The sequence below is a fragment of the Dasypus novemcinctus genome, chromosome 17 (assembly GCF_030445035.2).
Source record: "Dasypus novemcinctus isolate mDasNov1 chromosome 17, mDasNov1.1.hap2, whole genome shotgun sequence".
Taxonomy (NCBI): domain Eukaryota; kingdom Metazoa; phylum Chordata; class Mammalia; order Cingulata; family Dasypodidae; genus Dasypus; species Dasypus novemcinctus.
In genome coordinates, this window is record NC_080689.1 from 7,743,830 (window position 1) to 7,758,370 (window position 14,541).

At 47.6% G+C, this 14,541-nt stretch overlaps 1 protein-coding gene across 34 annotated transcripts in view; it reads left to right on the plus strand.

The window, feature by feature from the left end:
- Positions 1-1,544: 1,544 nt before the first annotated feature.
- MAP4K4 (mitogen-activated protein kinase kinase kinase kinase 4) overlaps positions 1,545-14,541 on the plus strand; it is a 209,743-nt gene continuing 196,746 nt past the window's right edge. For 33 of the 34 annotated variants that reach the window (XM_058278207.1, XM_058278215.2, XM_058278208.2 and 30 more), the window contains exons 1-2: positions 1,547-1,683; positions 1,848-1,913. In XM_058278207.1, the coding sequence (XP_058134190.1) occupies positions 1,627-1,683; positions 1,848-1,913 (123 nt within the window). In that variant the 5' untranslated portion in view covers positions 1,547-1,626. Of the gene's footprint in view, positions 1,684-1,847; positions 1,914-14,541 lie in introns of all 34 variants that reach the window. The other variant, XM_058278220.1, reaches the window with a different exon arrangement.

A 14,541-nucleotide genomic window follows, 5' to 3' on the forward strand; every position in this document is an offset into this window, starting at 1 on the left:
ATTCCCCAAGGCTACAAGAGGGGATAGTTAAGTTGGATACTGTATGTAAAGTGTTTAGCACAATGCATAAGAATCACAGAACACTGATGATAATGTGGTGGTATTTGTGAGGCCCAGTAACAGGTGACTTGTACCAGCACAGTTAGCACCGCGGGAGAACTTGTTAGAAAAGCAAATTCTCAGGTCCACCCAACACCTACAGACTCAGAAAACTCTGAGGCTGGGGCCCAGCAATCCCTGTTCTTTTTCTTTTTTGACAATCCCTCCAGGTGATTCTGATGCACGCTCAACTTGGAGAGCACCTAGGTAATAGGGAGCCTGGGCGAATTTTTGGACAGCGGCGTGGTCCTTTGAAGATGACTGAAAGGCGAGCGCTCGGTGTATTGTAGTTTAATTGAATGAAACCGCCCAACTACCCGAGGAGCTTCCCGCTGAAAGAAACCAGTGTGTTGCTCCTTGGTGACCTCTAGGCACAAAACATGGTTTATTACCTATGGCCACCCAACACAGTTCACACGCCCCTGCCCGGGGCTGTGAGGAACGCAGCACAGGCTCGAAGCCGAGCTGCCCTGGCTCCCGCTCCTGAAAAGCCCCTGGGGCCGCGGAGCAGCGCGACGCCCCGCGAATCCCGCGGCCACACCCGCGCCACACATTTAGCCAGGAAAAGAAGAGAAAGGCAAAGAAAAACCACGCAGGGACACCGGAAATGAGGGGCTTAAAGGAAGACTTGGGTGGCGGTTGGGGGGCTGGGGAGGGATGGGGCGAGGAGGAAGGCCGCTGGGAGACACCCCGCCTTCGAGGCCGGGGCGCGGGGCTGGACACACCCTCTCCCGGGGAGACGGGCGGGCCGGTGCCCCTCGCGGCGTCCGCGCCCAAGTTTATTTTCTTTGACTTACCGGGGGTTTGCGCCAGGCGGGGGCCAGGGCCGACCCCCCGCACCTCCCGGAGGGGACCAGGGCCCTGCCCACCCCTCCTCCGCCCGCCCCGGGGCCCCCCTCGGAGCCCGGCGGGACGGCCCCGCCGCCGCCCGGCCTCTGTGCCGGCCCCACCCCTGCTGCATATTCACGCCCGGCCCGCGCCTCCCCCGGCGGGGCTCGGGGCTGAGGGCGCTTCCGCTCGCCCTGGCCGGCGCAGGAGGCGCGGGGGAGCTGGGGGCGCGCCTCAGCCGGTATTTTTGGTGGCCCCGTCTCCCCTCCTTCCTCTCCGCCCCCCAGCCCGCCTCCGCCCCCGCCTCCCGGCGCAGCTTTGTCTCGCCGCCCCGCGCGCACCCGCTCGGCTCTCGGCGGCGCCGGGCCCCACGCTCCGGGCAGCGTCCTCCACGCGCGCGGCGCGGGCCGCGGGCCGCCGGGGGGCTGCAGCGCCGCCCCCGCGCCATGGTGTGAGCGCCGCCGCCGCCCGCGCACGCTCCGTCCTGTGTGGGCAGAGCCCCCCGAGCGCGGCCGAGAGCCGGGCCAGCCGCGGGGCCGAGCCCGCCGCCCGCGCCGCCGCCGCCGCCCCGGCCCCGCGCGCAGGCTCCGGGCCCGCGCGGCTGCCCGAGCGAGGAGGCGCGGCCGGCCGCGGCCTGCGGCTGAGGGGGACGCCCGCGGGGCCGCGCCGCCCGGCGCTGCGGCGGGGGTCGGAGGGAAGATGGCGAACGACTCCCCGGCGAAAAGTCTGGTGGACATCGACCTGTCCTCCCTGCGGGTGAGCGGGCGCGGCGGGGGCGCGGGCGCGGCGGGCCCTTTGTCTGCGGGGCGGCGGGGGGCGGGGGGCGCCTCGCCGTCCCCGCCCTGGCTCGCCGGCCGCCCCGCTTTGTCTCGGTCGCCGGCGGCTTCGCCATCGTAACCCCTCCCCTCCTTCCCCTCCAGGATCCGGCCGGGATTTTCGAGCTGGTGGAAGTGGTTGGCAATGGCACCTACGGACAAGTCTATAAGGTCGGTGTGGGGGCGCCTTCTTTGTTCCCCGGGGCGTGCGGAAACTTCTGGTGGGGAGACGCGGCCGAGGGGGATGGACGCGCCGCCGCCGGGAGGCCACGCCGCTTGGCCGAAGTTGGGAAGCGGGCTTTCTCCGGGCGGTCCCGCGCCGCGGTCCTCTCCTGGAGCGGCCTCGAAGGCTGTCGTTTCCTGACCCTTGAGATGAGGCAACCGACGGCACTCCTAGGCGGGCAGCAATCTTCAGGAAGGCGGGACACCTCCCCCGAGACAGCCCGCGGCCCTCTTTCTGTTTGTCCCCGGCCTGCGGCCGTGCCGTGGGCGTCCCACCCTGCGAGCAGGCCGGCCCCGCTCGCGGGGACCCGAACGCCCAGCCGCGGCCTTCCGGGAAGCGGGGTTGCCGCGGGTGAGAGCTCGCCCGCCGCCCCGGGGGGCAGCCTTCCCTGCTCCCCGGGACCCCTTTTTCTCGATGACACCCTCTGCTGATGGGGACGTACGTGGGGGCCGCAGGCCGAGGGCTGCGTGTGGGCAACGGCAGGAAGAACTGCCGTGCGGAGATGATAGACTCGGAATTCCAGGAATAACCTGTTTGACAGGTGTGCAGTTGAAACAAACGAGGGCGCACGAGGAGCCGGGAGGATACCGGGCCTTCGCACCCACCCCGGGTCTTTCTCTCTTTGTAACACCGTCCCCACCCCCCCCCCCCCCCCACCTCGCGTGAAACTAACAGATCCGCAGACAGGATGAGTCTGCGATGAGTAGCTGACACCAGATGTGACTAACATGGGGGTGCGTTTTATCCAGGGCACCTTGGGCAGATGCTGAAAGGGCTGTAGGGAATGGAGGAGCCGGGCCCTGGCAGTGGAGCACGGAAGGGTAGAGTGGCCCTGCCCTCGTTTGCTTCTCATGGCTTGACATCTTCTAAAAGTTAGCCGCCCGGGGAGGGGAAGGGTGGTGGTGGGGGGGTGGCTAGCTGCTAGAGAGGATGCAGAGACAGGGCTAGGAGAAAACCTCCAGAACCAGGGCTTTGTGGTTCCCGGTGAAGAATTGTCATTGTCTCGTTAGAATGGGGGAAGGGATTTGGAAGCGGGCCGGAGCGCTTTTCTGAGGCCAAATGAAGTGTGGATCCTATTGTCTTTCTTCTGCTTTATGAATCGGATTTATGTGCACTTGAACGCCTCTCCCCAACCTCAACTTCCCCTGCTTTGGCCTTTGTACTGGCCTGTGGTCTGAAGTGGAAGGCGATGTTTTTAGGTGATCTCCAGTGAATTAGCACGTGCTTCTTGATTAACTGTTCAGTGGTGGTGAGGGCCAGAATTTTGAATTTGAAAGGGAGCCTGTTAACGCCAGACTGCTGGGCTCAACTGAATTTGGAAGTCTTTGGAAATTTTTGGAAAGGATTGTGTTGCAGTTTATCGAGTGGCCTGGTAACTAGCTTAAAGATGATCTCCCTCGGCCCAGTGTTTATATTTAAGCACCAGTCAGTTTTTTCTAACCCAGTTTTTCTGGCCAAATCTAAGTGGTGAGTGTGCTCTTCCAAGTGAGTTAGCCAAAGCTTGTTTTTGACCTGGTTACACAGTGGTTGGATTGTTTGTATCTTATTTGGTCAGCATGGATGTTAACGCAGCGGAGTCAGCTAGAAGGCATCAATTTGCTTTTAAGAAAAATGAAGGAATGAACTGGAGTGTTTATTAATTGCTTCTCAGAAGGGTGGGGGAGGCCCTTTTTGGTAACAGTTTGGACAGGTTCATTGTTAAGTTTCCCCTCCCTCCTCTTTTCCTCATTGGTTCCATCCCTGCCTCCCAAACCCCAACCCCCTAAGCTTTTGAAGTGGATTTGCTGAACCCTACATTTGGGAAGTATTTGGGATACCGGCAATGACACAGCTCTTTGACTACAAAGTCTGTACAGTTGAGGAGAAGTTTTATAGTGATGCAAACCTAAGGAATTAAGAAATCCATGCAAAGGTGGCATATGCTCCGGATTAAAATATTGCTTTGATTTTGTTCATAAGCAGGTACATTTGAAAGATTGGGAATTTTCAAACACCTACAAGAAGCGAGGCTAGATCACCCAGTTTAACCGTAGACAGCACATGATTAATATTTCATATAAATATATTTCTCCTTTTCTCCATTATCCTAACATAAATCTCATGTACTATGTCATTTTATCCATAAATATGTCAGTATGCATGTTTTTTGTTTTTTACACAGTCACTATGCCATTATCACACCGAAAAAGTTAATTCCTTGGTATCAAATATCCAGAATTAACGTTTTCCTGATTATCCTATAAATGTTTTCTTACTGCCGCAAGAAGTTCTTCAGTGCTTACAAACTGGTAATACTAGGGAGTTTAATCTTAGAGATGGTGAAAACAGGGATAGTTAGCATCTCTGATTTCTTCTCCTTTTAAATGTATAAATTCTAAACCCTTTGCCTGCCGTTGTGCATGGGGGTTTACTTTGGGTTTTCCTTGGCATGGTTTGCATATAGTGGTTTTTGGAATTGGATTATTAATGCTCTAACTTTTTTTTTTATTGCTGTGAAACATCTATCATTGTGAATAGCATCTGAATTTGGAAAACGTGTGACTAATTTGTTATTTATAAAGAGGCTTATTAATGTAATTTCAGTTAAAACACCTATAAGCCGAACAACCTGTAGTTCTAATTTATTCCGAAGTTTTGTATTTTTCTACTTTTATTTTTTCTGTGAACTTCTCAGTTTTTCAGGGATAGAGATTGCTTATTTTGAGGAAAATATACCGATGTGAAGTGAATGAGTTGAAAGAGGGCATTTTTAGAGTTTTGATGTGGTCTCCAACAGATTTTTTTTGGATAGCTTTTACTTGTTTATAGCTGACAAAAACGGTAAATGATGATTTGCCATCGAACAGTGTATAGCTTCATCTCTTAAATAAGGAGTTAAAAAACAGTGTATATTCTGTTTAGAGAAATTTATTTTTAACCTTAGGTTTTTAAGGGAACAGAGAGAAGCATACTCATAAATTAAAACTTAAAAAAAATTGTGTAACATTCAAAATCCTATGTGTTTATATATAAGAAGTATCTGTAGAGTGCTCTTGTGCCAGACTACTTATTGATTCTCGAGGTCAAATAAATACAGTGACTTTTTATTTTCATCAGATAGTGGTGATAAAAATTAAAACCAGAGATGATAAATCAGAGTTTGTTTCTATGTTATTTTGGATTTTAATTTTAATATTTATCTGACCATTTTTGTTTTCTTCTTGGGGCCTGCATTTTAGGTTTTGTGAGCATACGCTGGCTGAATTAGGAGAGGACAACTAGCCTGAGAAGGACCACCTGCCTCTTGAAAGGCACTGGAGGGTAGTTCAGAGGGGGTAAGGCAGAACGTGGGCCTCAGGGTTTTATAATTCTGGTAAAATGGCAGGCGACGGGGCTTACTCAGTGGAGGGACAGTAGACTGTGGAGGACTGCGCACATCTGACCCTCTCCTTGGAAGAAAGGAGACTTGGAGGCTCCAAGGAGTCTTTAGGCTGAAGAGGAGGGTGCTCTCTAGAGGCCAGAGAACTCAGTGGTAAGGAGAGATGACCCCGGGGTTTGCCATCCAGCAGATGCTGAGCGAAGCGCTCTACCGCTCACTTCATTGAAGAAAGGTGGGAAGGGGGGTGGGCAGGTGGTGTAGCAGAATGGCTGAGGTGTGACCTGGGGGTGGCAGGAGGCTTAGGGAGCAATGGGAGCCTTGGCTGGAGTTGAGGAGCAACCTCATTCTTAAGCTGTAAGCAGTTACTGAAAGTTATTTTGGGGAACGGGGGTTCCCACGGAGTAGAGGACTTGATCAGATGGTATTTTGGGATGGAGGAGATGATGAGATGGTTGGCATGGCAGTGGTTCAGAAGTGAGGAGGTGACGGCCTAGATATGGCCGTAGGTAGTAGCAGAGGCAGTAGGGCGGGCAAGGTTTTGAGGTGGTTTGGAAGGGCATGGTAGGAATGTGGATTCTTGAGTGTTCTTCCTTGCTGTGTTTAACCTGCTGAATTCATATATTCTCAGCAGACATTGTTACAGCCTTTTAATTGGGTACACTGCCCACTGCGTTGTGAAGAGCCTTGGGATTACTAGGGTCCAAATGCTGAGTTTACTTTCAATTGCTCAGAGACAAAGTGCCATTTAAGTTGTCTGGTTTTTAAGAATGATTAGTGGTGAGTGGGGGTAGCTCAGTGGTTGAGCGCCTGCTTCCGATGTATGAGGTCCTGGGTTCTATCCCCAGTACCTCCTGAAAAAAAAGATTAGTCCAACATTTTGGCGCAGGCACTTGAACTTTTGTGTAGGATCCTCCAATTGTTATCTTTGAAGTATAGTCTCTGGTTCTTAATTCTAGGTAAAGATCCTGTGGGACAAAGTGAATTTTGTAGAACTAGATGTTTTCATTAGGAAAAGGATTAGTATCAGCTTATTTGTTGTTAAGTGGCATGTGCAGACTTGTTCTGAGACTGATTTCCTTTATACTGAAAGGATTCTGGACTTGGGAAAGCCTTGTTTAACAAGTATTGGTGTGTAGCTCTCTTAAGAAAAATCAACCCCAAACTTGCAAAAGTTGCTTTACCAAATTAGGAATATAAAAAAGCTGTACAGAAAATCCAACCACCAAACAAAACTGTGTTGACTAGGGATTAAATTTTTTTTTTTTTTTTAATATGCGAAACACTTTCAAGCTTACAAGACAGTTCCAAAATAATACAAATTCCATTCAGGGAACTCCAGCCTACCTCCACCCCTCCACATACCTGGATCCACCAATTTTAACATTTTGACTTATTTCCCTTATCATTCTATCTAAATAATTTATCTAACAATTTTTTTAATGAACTCTTCAGTATAGGTTGTATACATCATGCTCCTTGAACACTTAACATTGCCATGTACAGTTCCTTAAGAACAAGGACATTCACTTCTGTAACTGCCGTAAGTACACTTAACAAGTGCAAGAAATTTAACATTGATAGAAAGCTTGAAGCTTTTTTTTTTTTAAAGATTTATTTATTTATTTATTTATTTATTTCCCCTTCTCCTCCCACCCCGGCTGTTTGTTCTCTGTGTCTATTTGCTGTGTTGTCTTTGTCTGCTTCTGTTGTTGCAGCAGCACGGGAATCTGTGTGTCTTTTTGTTGTGTCATCTTGTTGTGTCAGCTCTCTGTGTGTGTGGCGCCATTCCTGGGCAGGCTGCACTTTCTTTCACCCTGGGCGGCTCTCCTTACGGGGCGCACTCCTTGTGCGTGGGGCTCCCCTATGCGGGGGACACCCCTACATGGCATGGCACTCCTTGCGCGCATCAGCACTGCGCATGGGCCAGCCCCACATGGGTCAAGGAGGCCCGGGGTTTGAACCACGGACCTCCCATGTGGTATGACAGACGCCCTAACCACTGGGCCACGTCCGTTTCCCGCTTGAAGCTTATATTCCATTTTTTCTCCCATAGGTCCTAGTAATGTCTCTTTGAGCCTTCTCTCCTGCCTTTCTAGATTCCATCCAGGATCATGTATTGCATTTAATAATTCTCACTGTCTCTTTAGATGATGTCTTTTCTTGTTGTGGGAACATGTACAACATATACTTTCCCATGTGAACCACTCCCAAGCACACCAATCAGTGGGATTAATCACATTCACGATATTGCAGTACCATCACCACCTTCCTTTACTGAAGTCTTCCTATCTCCCCACACAGAAATCCTACCCCCATTATGCATTAACTCCCCATTTCCCCTGCATCCCGCCTCACCACTGGCATCCTGTACTCTAGTTTCTGTCTCTCTGCGCTTGCATATTTTCTGATATTTTCTTTGCAGTTACCATCATGGGACTTAAATGTGACATCTTGAATCTACGACACTCTAGTTTGCTTTGATATCAACTTAACTTCAGTACTATATACAAATCATGTTTACATAATCCTCAATCCCCCTACCTTTATGTAGTTCTTGTCACAGGTTACATGTTTATACCTTTGCACTTAATACATTTTAGATCCTGACCTTAGTTCCAAGAAACCCAAAACATCACTGGACCCTAGTTAGAGAAGGGCCTTATGGAGGTCAGGTGATTGATGGAGTTTTAGCTCAGGCCCATCACACAGTGGGTCCATTGCATCCCTGGACCCATCTGTGGTTATTTCCCCAGTTCCAGGATGCATAATTAGAATAGATAGACCCAGCAGTTGGCAAAATCCATCCCCATTGGTTCCCTGATTTGTAGAGTGAAGGCTGTTATGGTAGGAAAGGCCAAGTTGGAAACCATTAGAATGGCCCCTACCTAGCAAAATAGCAAATCAAAAGCAGTACCTGATTTCTGGAGGGATTGTAAAAATCAGTGCTATCATCAAGGACTTGAACGATGCAGGGGTGGTGATTCCCACCACATCCTCATTCTACTCATGTTTGGCCTGTGCAGAAAACAGATGTATCTTGGAGGATGACAGTAGATTATCGTAAAGTTAAAACCAGGTCATGACTTTAGTTTCCAGATGTGGTATCATTGCTTGAGTAAATCAACACATCCCCTGGTACTTGGTATGCAGCTGTTAATCTGGCAAATGATTATTTCTCATTACTGTTAGTAAGGACCACCAGAAATAGTTTGCTTTCATCTGGTATGGCCAGCAGTATACTTTACTGTCCTGACTTAGGGGTACATAACTTTCCAGCCCTAAGTCATAATATTGTCCACAGGAAACTTGATTGTCTCTCCCTCCCACAAGACCTCACACTGGTCCATTATATTGATAGCATGTTGATTGGACCTAGGGAGCAAGAAGTAGCAACTACTCTAGACCTATTGGTAAGGCACTTGTGTGTCAGAGGATGGGAGATAAATCCAACAAAAAATACAGGGACCTTCCATTTTGGTGAAATTTCTTGGTATCCATTGGTGTGGGGCATGTCGAGATGTCCCTTCTAAAGTGAAGGATAAGCTGTTGCATTTGGCCTCTCCTACAACCAAAAAATAGGCACAACATCTAGTTGGTTTTATTGGATTTTGGAGGCAAAGATACTCCTCATTTGGCTTGCTATTCCCGCTCATTTACTGAGTGACCAGAAAAGCTGCTAGTTTTGATTGGGGTCCAGAACAAGAGGAGGTTCTGCAACAGGTCCATTCTGCTGTACCACTTGGGCCATATGATCCAGCAGATCCAATGGTACTAGAAGTTTCAGTGGCAAATAGAGATGCTGCCTGGAGCCTTTGACAGGGCCCTATAGGAGAATCACAATGTAGACCCTTAGGATTTTGGAGCAAAGTCCTGCCATCCTCTGTAGATAACTACTATCCTTTTGAGAAACAGCTTTTTGGGCCTTAGTAGAGACTGAACCATGGGCCACCAAGTTACGATGAGGCCTGAGTTGCCTCTCATGAATTGGATGTTGTCTGACCTGCCAAAACCAAGTTGGGCATGCCCTGTAACACTTGGTCATAAAATGGAAGTGATATATACAAGATAGGGCTTGAGTCGGTCCTGAAGGCCCCATCTTTTGGCAGCAGAGTCTCTCAGCCCCTAATATGGCACCATTTCCCAAGGTGATCAGCCTGCCACCTTGTGGCAAGTTGATTACATTGGCTAAGTGAATCATGGAAGGGGCAGCAGTTTTTTCTAAGTGGGATGGACAAGTACTCTGGATATGGGTTTGCCTTGCCAGCATGCAATGCTTCTGCCAAAACTACCATCCGTGGACTTACAGAATGTCTTATCCAGCGTCATGGTATTCCATACAGTATTGCTTCTGATCAAGGAACCCTCTTGACAGCAAATGCACATGCTCATGAAATCCAACATCCTGATGCAGACTGGATTGTTAGAACAGTGAATGGTCTTTTGAAGACTTAGTTATGGTACCAACTAAGTGGCAATACTTTGCAGGTCTGGGGCAATATTCTGCAGGAGGCTTTTTACTCTTTAAGTGTCCATTCTATGGTGCTATTCCTCCCATAGCCACGATTCATGGGTTCAGGAATCAAGGGGTTGAAGTGGGAGTGGCACCACTCACTATTTCCCTAGTGATCCACTAGGAGAATTTTACTCCCTGTCCCTGCAACCTTAAGCTCTGCTGGTCTATAGGTCTTAAAAGGAGGAGTGCTTCCACCAGGAGGCACAACAGCAGTCTGTTGAACTGAAAGTTAAGACTGCCACCTCCAATTTGGGTTCCTTGTGCCTCTGAAATCAAAAGGCAAAGAAGGGAATTAGTATACTGACTGGGATGATTAATCCTGACTGTCAAAGGGAAGTAGGACTGCAACTACACAATGGAGGAATAGAAGAGTCCTCCTGGAGTACAGGAGATCCCCTAGGGCATTTCTTAGTACTACCATGCCCTGTGGTTAAAGTTAATGGAAGACTCAGTAGCCCAATCCAGGCAGTTCTAACAGTGGCCCAGAATCTTCTGGAATGAAGGTTTGGGTCATTCCACCAAGCAAAGAATGGCCAGCTGAGGTGCTTGGTGAGGGTAAAGGGAACATGGAATGGATAGTGGAAGAAGGTAGTAATAAATAGGAACTATTGCCATGTGACCAGTTATAGAAATGAGGACTATAATGGTCAAGAGTATTTCTTCCTTGTTTTGTTATGTTTGTATAGGTACATAAAACAAATATCTTTGTTTTCTTCCCTGTCTTATACCCTTATCATGGGACATAAATTGGGTTAGTTTCATGTTGTATTTAAGTTACAGGATGTCAGGTTTAAGAGTGAATTGTACCCAAGGACATGTACTGGATTCTGGAGGGATTTAGTGCATTTCCAGTTATATGCAGGACAATTGGGTATTGGGTATTGGTAGGTTGAAAAAAAAATCCGTTATTGTTTCTATTTAGAGATTATGGTTTAAGGTGGGGTGTACGGCTGCTGAGGTGACAGGGGGTGGACTTTGATGGTTAGGCTGATGTGTCAACTTGGCCAGGTAATAGTACCTAGTTTGGTCAAGGAGGCAGTGGCCAAATTGTACTGTGAGGACATTTCTTGGCCTTAAATAATCAATGTGTTGGTTGCATATATGGGTGATTACATTTATAATCATTTGAGGAGACTGCCTTTAGCAGTGAGAGACGTCTCATTTGGTCAATTGAGGTTCTTAAAAGGAGAGGTGATTTCAGCAGTCAAATGAGAGAATTCCCATGTCAACCTCAGACAGCCAGCTTCTCCTGGGGAACTTACCAAGGCCCTTCATTGGAGTTCCTGGCTTGTACCCTACCGTACAGAATTTGGATTTGTGCATTCCCAGGGTAATGTGAGACAATTTTTAAAAATCTCATATTATTTGCAGATGTCTTCTCTTGCTTCTGTTTCCCTAGAGAACCCTGACTAAAACAATTGCCTAGTAGCCTTTCCTTTCAACCTAAAGAATTCTCTTTAGCATCTCTTATTGGGCTGGTCTGTTATTGGTGAACTCCATCAGCTTTTGTTTATCCGGGAATGTCTTACTTTCTGCCTCCTTTTTGAAAGACAATTTTATCTATCTTGGTTGGTATAGAATTCTTGATTGGCTGCTTTTTGCTTTCCACACTTTAATTATGTCACTCCACTGCCTTCTTGCCTCCATTTCACTGATGAGAAATAGATACATAGTCTCATTGAGGCTCCCTTGTTCGTAACATGTTGCTTCTCTTGAGACATTCAGAATTCTCTATCTTTGGCATTCAACGGTCTGATTATAATATGTTGTGGCATGGGTCTATTTGGGTTTATACTGTTGGGAGTTCATTTTACCTGTTGGATGTATATATTCATGTCTTTTTAAATTTGGGAAGTTCTTAGCTATTCTTTTGATATTCTCTTTGTCACTTTTTCTGGGACTCCCACAATGTATATATCGTTATGCTTGATGATGTCCCACAGAATCCTCAGGCGCCCTTTACTTTGATTCATTCTTCCTTCTGTTCTTCAGACTGGATGATTTCAATTCTTATCTTCAAATTCACTGATTCTTTCTTCTGCCAGTTCCAATCTGCTGTTGAGCTCCTGTAGGGAATTTCAAATTTCTGTTACTGTGGTCTTCTGTTTGGATCCTTTTCATAATTTCTGTTTCTCTCTTGATACTTTGTGTTTGTTTGTTGTTGTCCTGATTTCCATTAATTTTTTGCCCTTGTTTTCCTTTATCTCTTTGAGTCTATTAGGACCGTTTTTCTTAAGTCTTTGGATGTCCCAGGTCTTGCTCTCCTCATTGATGGTTTCTGATGTTTTAATCTCCTTTGCCTGGGCCACTGCTTTCTATTTTTTAGTATTTTTTATGGCTTTTTGTTGAAACTTGGACGTTATGATATTCTATTGTATTATGGCTGAAATTTAGAATTTGGAGTCTTGTTTGTTAAGCTTGTATCCAGCTAGTACAGTATTATGATAGACCTTTCCTTGATTTCCAGGAACAGAAAAAAAGGAAAAAAAGAAAAGACGTTTTTCCATCTTTGCAGCTTGATTAGTGCAGGTACTCCTATTCAGGGCTTATCCATATGATGAGTTTAGAGAATAGCTCCAGGCCAACATTTAGGGGCCTCTCTTATCTTTTCTGTGCATGCTTTCAGTCTTGGGCTTGCCTATGTGGCCCTTGGAATTCTGCTTACATGGTTCTGTGTGTCCCATCGTCCCTAGAAAACAGTTAGCAATCCCCTGCCCTGCCCCAGGCAGCCTGACTTGACTGCTCTCCCACAGTTTTCTAGGAGAGTTCCATGAGCTGCCTTCTACATGCAGGGCAAGTCCTGTGATGGCTAGTCCTTCAGGACACCACCAGACCCAGTGGGTTAGATGGACCTGCTCCTAGTATGTGCTCGAGGGTTACTCTGCTCCCTCCTGAGTCAAGGCTAGGGTCAGCAATGGGGGCATGGGCTTGCTCTGCTGGTGAGGGGTGGGAGAAGGACCAGCCAGGTTGCTGTGAAATCCTACTGCTTTTAAGTGGCCTTTTTCTTGATTTGGTGTTAGCCCTGTTTTTACAGTCCAGTAACAGTTTTCTGGAGCTTTGTGAAAAATGTTTCTCCAGTTCTTGCTGGTTTTTCAAAGCTTTTGTGGGGTTATGGAGTCCTAAAGCATTTCATGGCAACTCTTTTTTTTTTTTTTGATGCACCAGGGGCTGAACCTGGGACCCTTGTATGTGGAGAGCTGACGCTCAACCACGGAGCCACATCGGCTATCCTGAGTTGGCCCTTTAGCTTATTGTCCTTGTTGTTGGTTTTTGTTTTTTTTTCCTTAGGAGGCACTGGAAACCGAACCCAGGACCTCCCATGTGGGAAGCAGGTGCTTAACTCCTTGAGCCACATCCACTCCTGTTGTGCCAACATTTTAAATAGGGCAGGGTTTGTAATGATTTGATTTTTTTTTTTTAAGATTTATTTTTTTATTATTTCTCTCCCCATCCCACCGCCCCCCCCCCCCCAGTTGTCTGCTCTCTGTGTCCATTGGCTGTGTGTTCTTCTGTGACCGCTTTTATCCTTATTAGCGGCACTGGGAATCTGTGTTTCTTTTTGTTGTTGTTGCGTCATCTTGTTGTGTCAGCTCTCCATGTGTGTGGCTCCATTCTTGGGCAGGCTGCACTTTCTTTCGTGCTGGGTGGCTCTCCTTACGGAGCGCACTCCTTGCGCGGGAGACACTCCTCTTGGCATGGCACTCCTTGTGCGCATCAGCACTGCGCATGGGCCAGCTGCACATGGGTCAGGGAGGCCCGGGGTTTGAACTTGGACCTCCCATGTGGTAGGCGGACGCCCTATCCATTGGGCCAAGTCTGCTTCCCGGTAATGGATTTTAATTCTTTACTGCTTAAAATTTTGTCTAACCTTTAATGTACGTTCATTTGCATAGTTCTAAATGTGTATTTTTCTTTTTTTAAAAAATCATAATATTGTGTGTGTATGTGTATATCTTCATATTGGCATAATACAAAACTATCATGTGGGCACTCCTGGTTCATAGATTTTTGAGATTGACCCTGGAAGAACAAAGACGTTAAAAAAAAGAAGGGAAGTAGACTTGGCCCAGTGGTTAGGGCGTCCATCTACCACATGGGAGGTCCGCGGTTCAAACCCCGGGCCTCCTTGACCTGTGTGCAGCTGGCCCATGTGCAGTGCTAATGCGTGCAAGGAGTGCCCTGCCACGCAGGGCTGTCCCCTGCATAGGGGAACCCCATGTGCAAGGATTGCGCCCTGTAAGGAGAGCCACCCATTGGGAAAGAAAGTGCAGCCTGCCTATGAATGGTGCCGCCCACACAGAGAGCTGACACAAGATGACGCAACTAAATAAACACAGATTCCCATACTGCTGACAACAACAGAAGCGGACAAAGAATACGCAGCAAAATAGACACAGAGAACAGACAACTGGGGCGGGGGGTGGGGGGGAGAAATAAATAAAATACATCTTTAAAAAAAGAAAAAAAGAAGTTCTACTTTTGAAATAGTTCATCCTGAACACACATGCTAAGTTGTGGAATAATCATATAAGAAATTTGATTTCTGGGGAACTAAAAATATAAACTTAGTACACCTTACCCTATGGATAGATGCATTGATAGACAAATATCACATGTGTTCTTTTATTTTATTTCTTTGCTTATTAGTAAATGCTTAGCAGGCTGAAGATTGCCCACTCTTGGAGCCTCACATGGTCTCCATCTG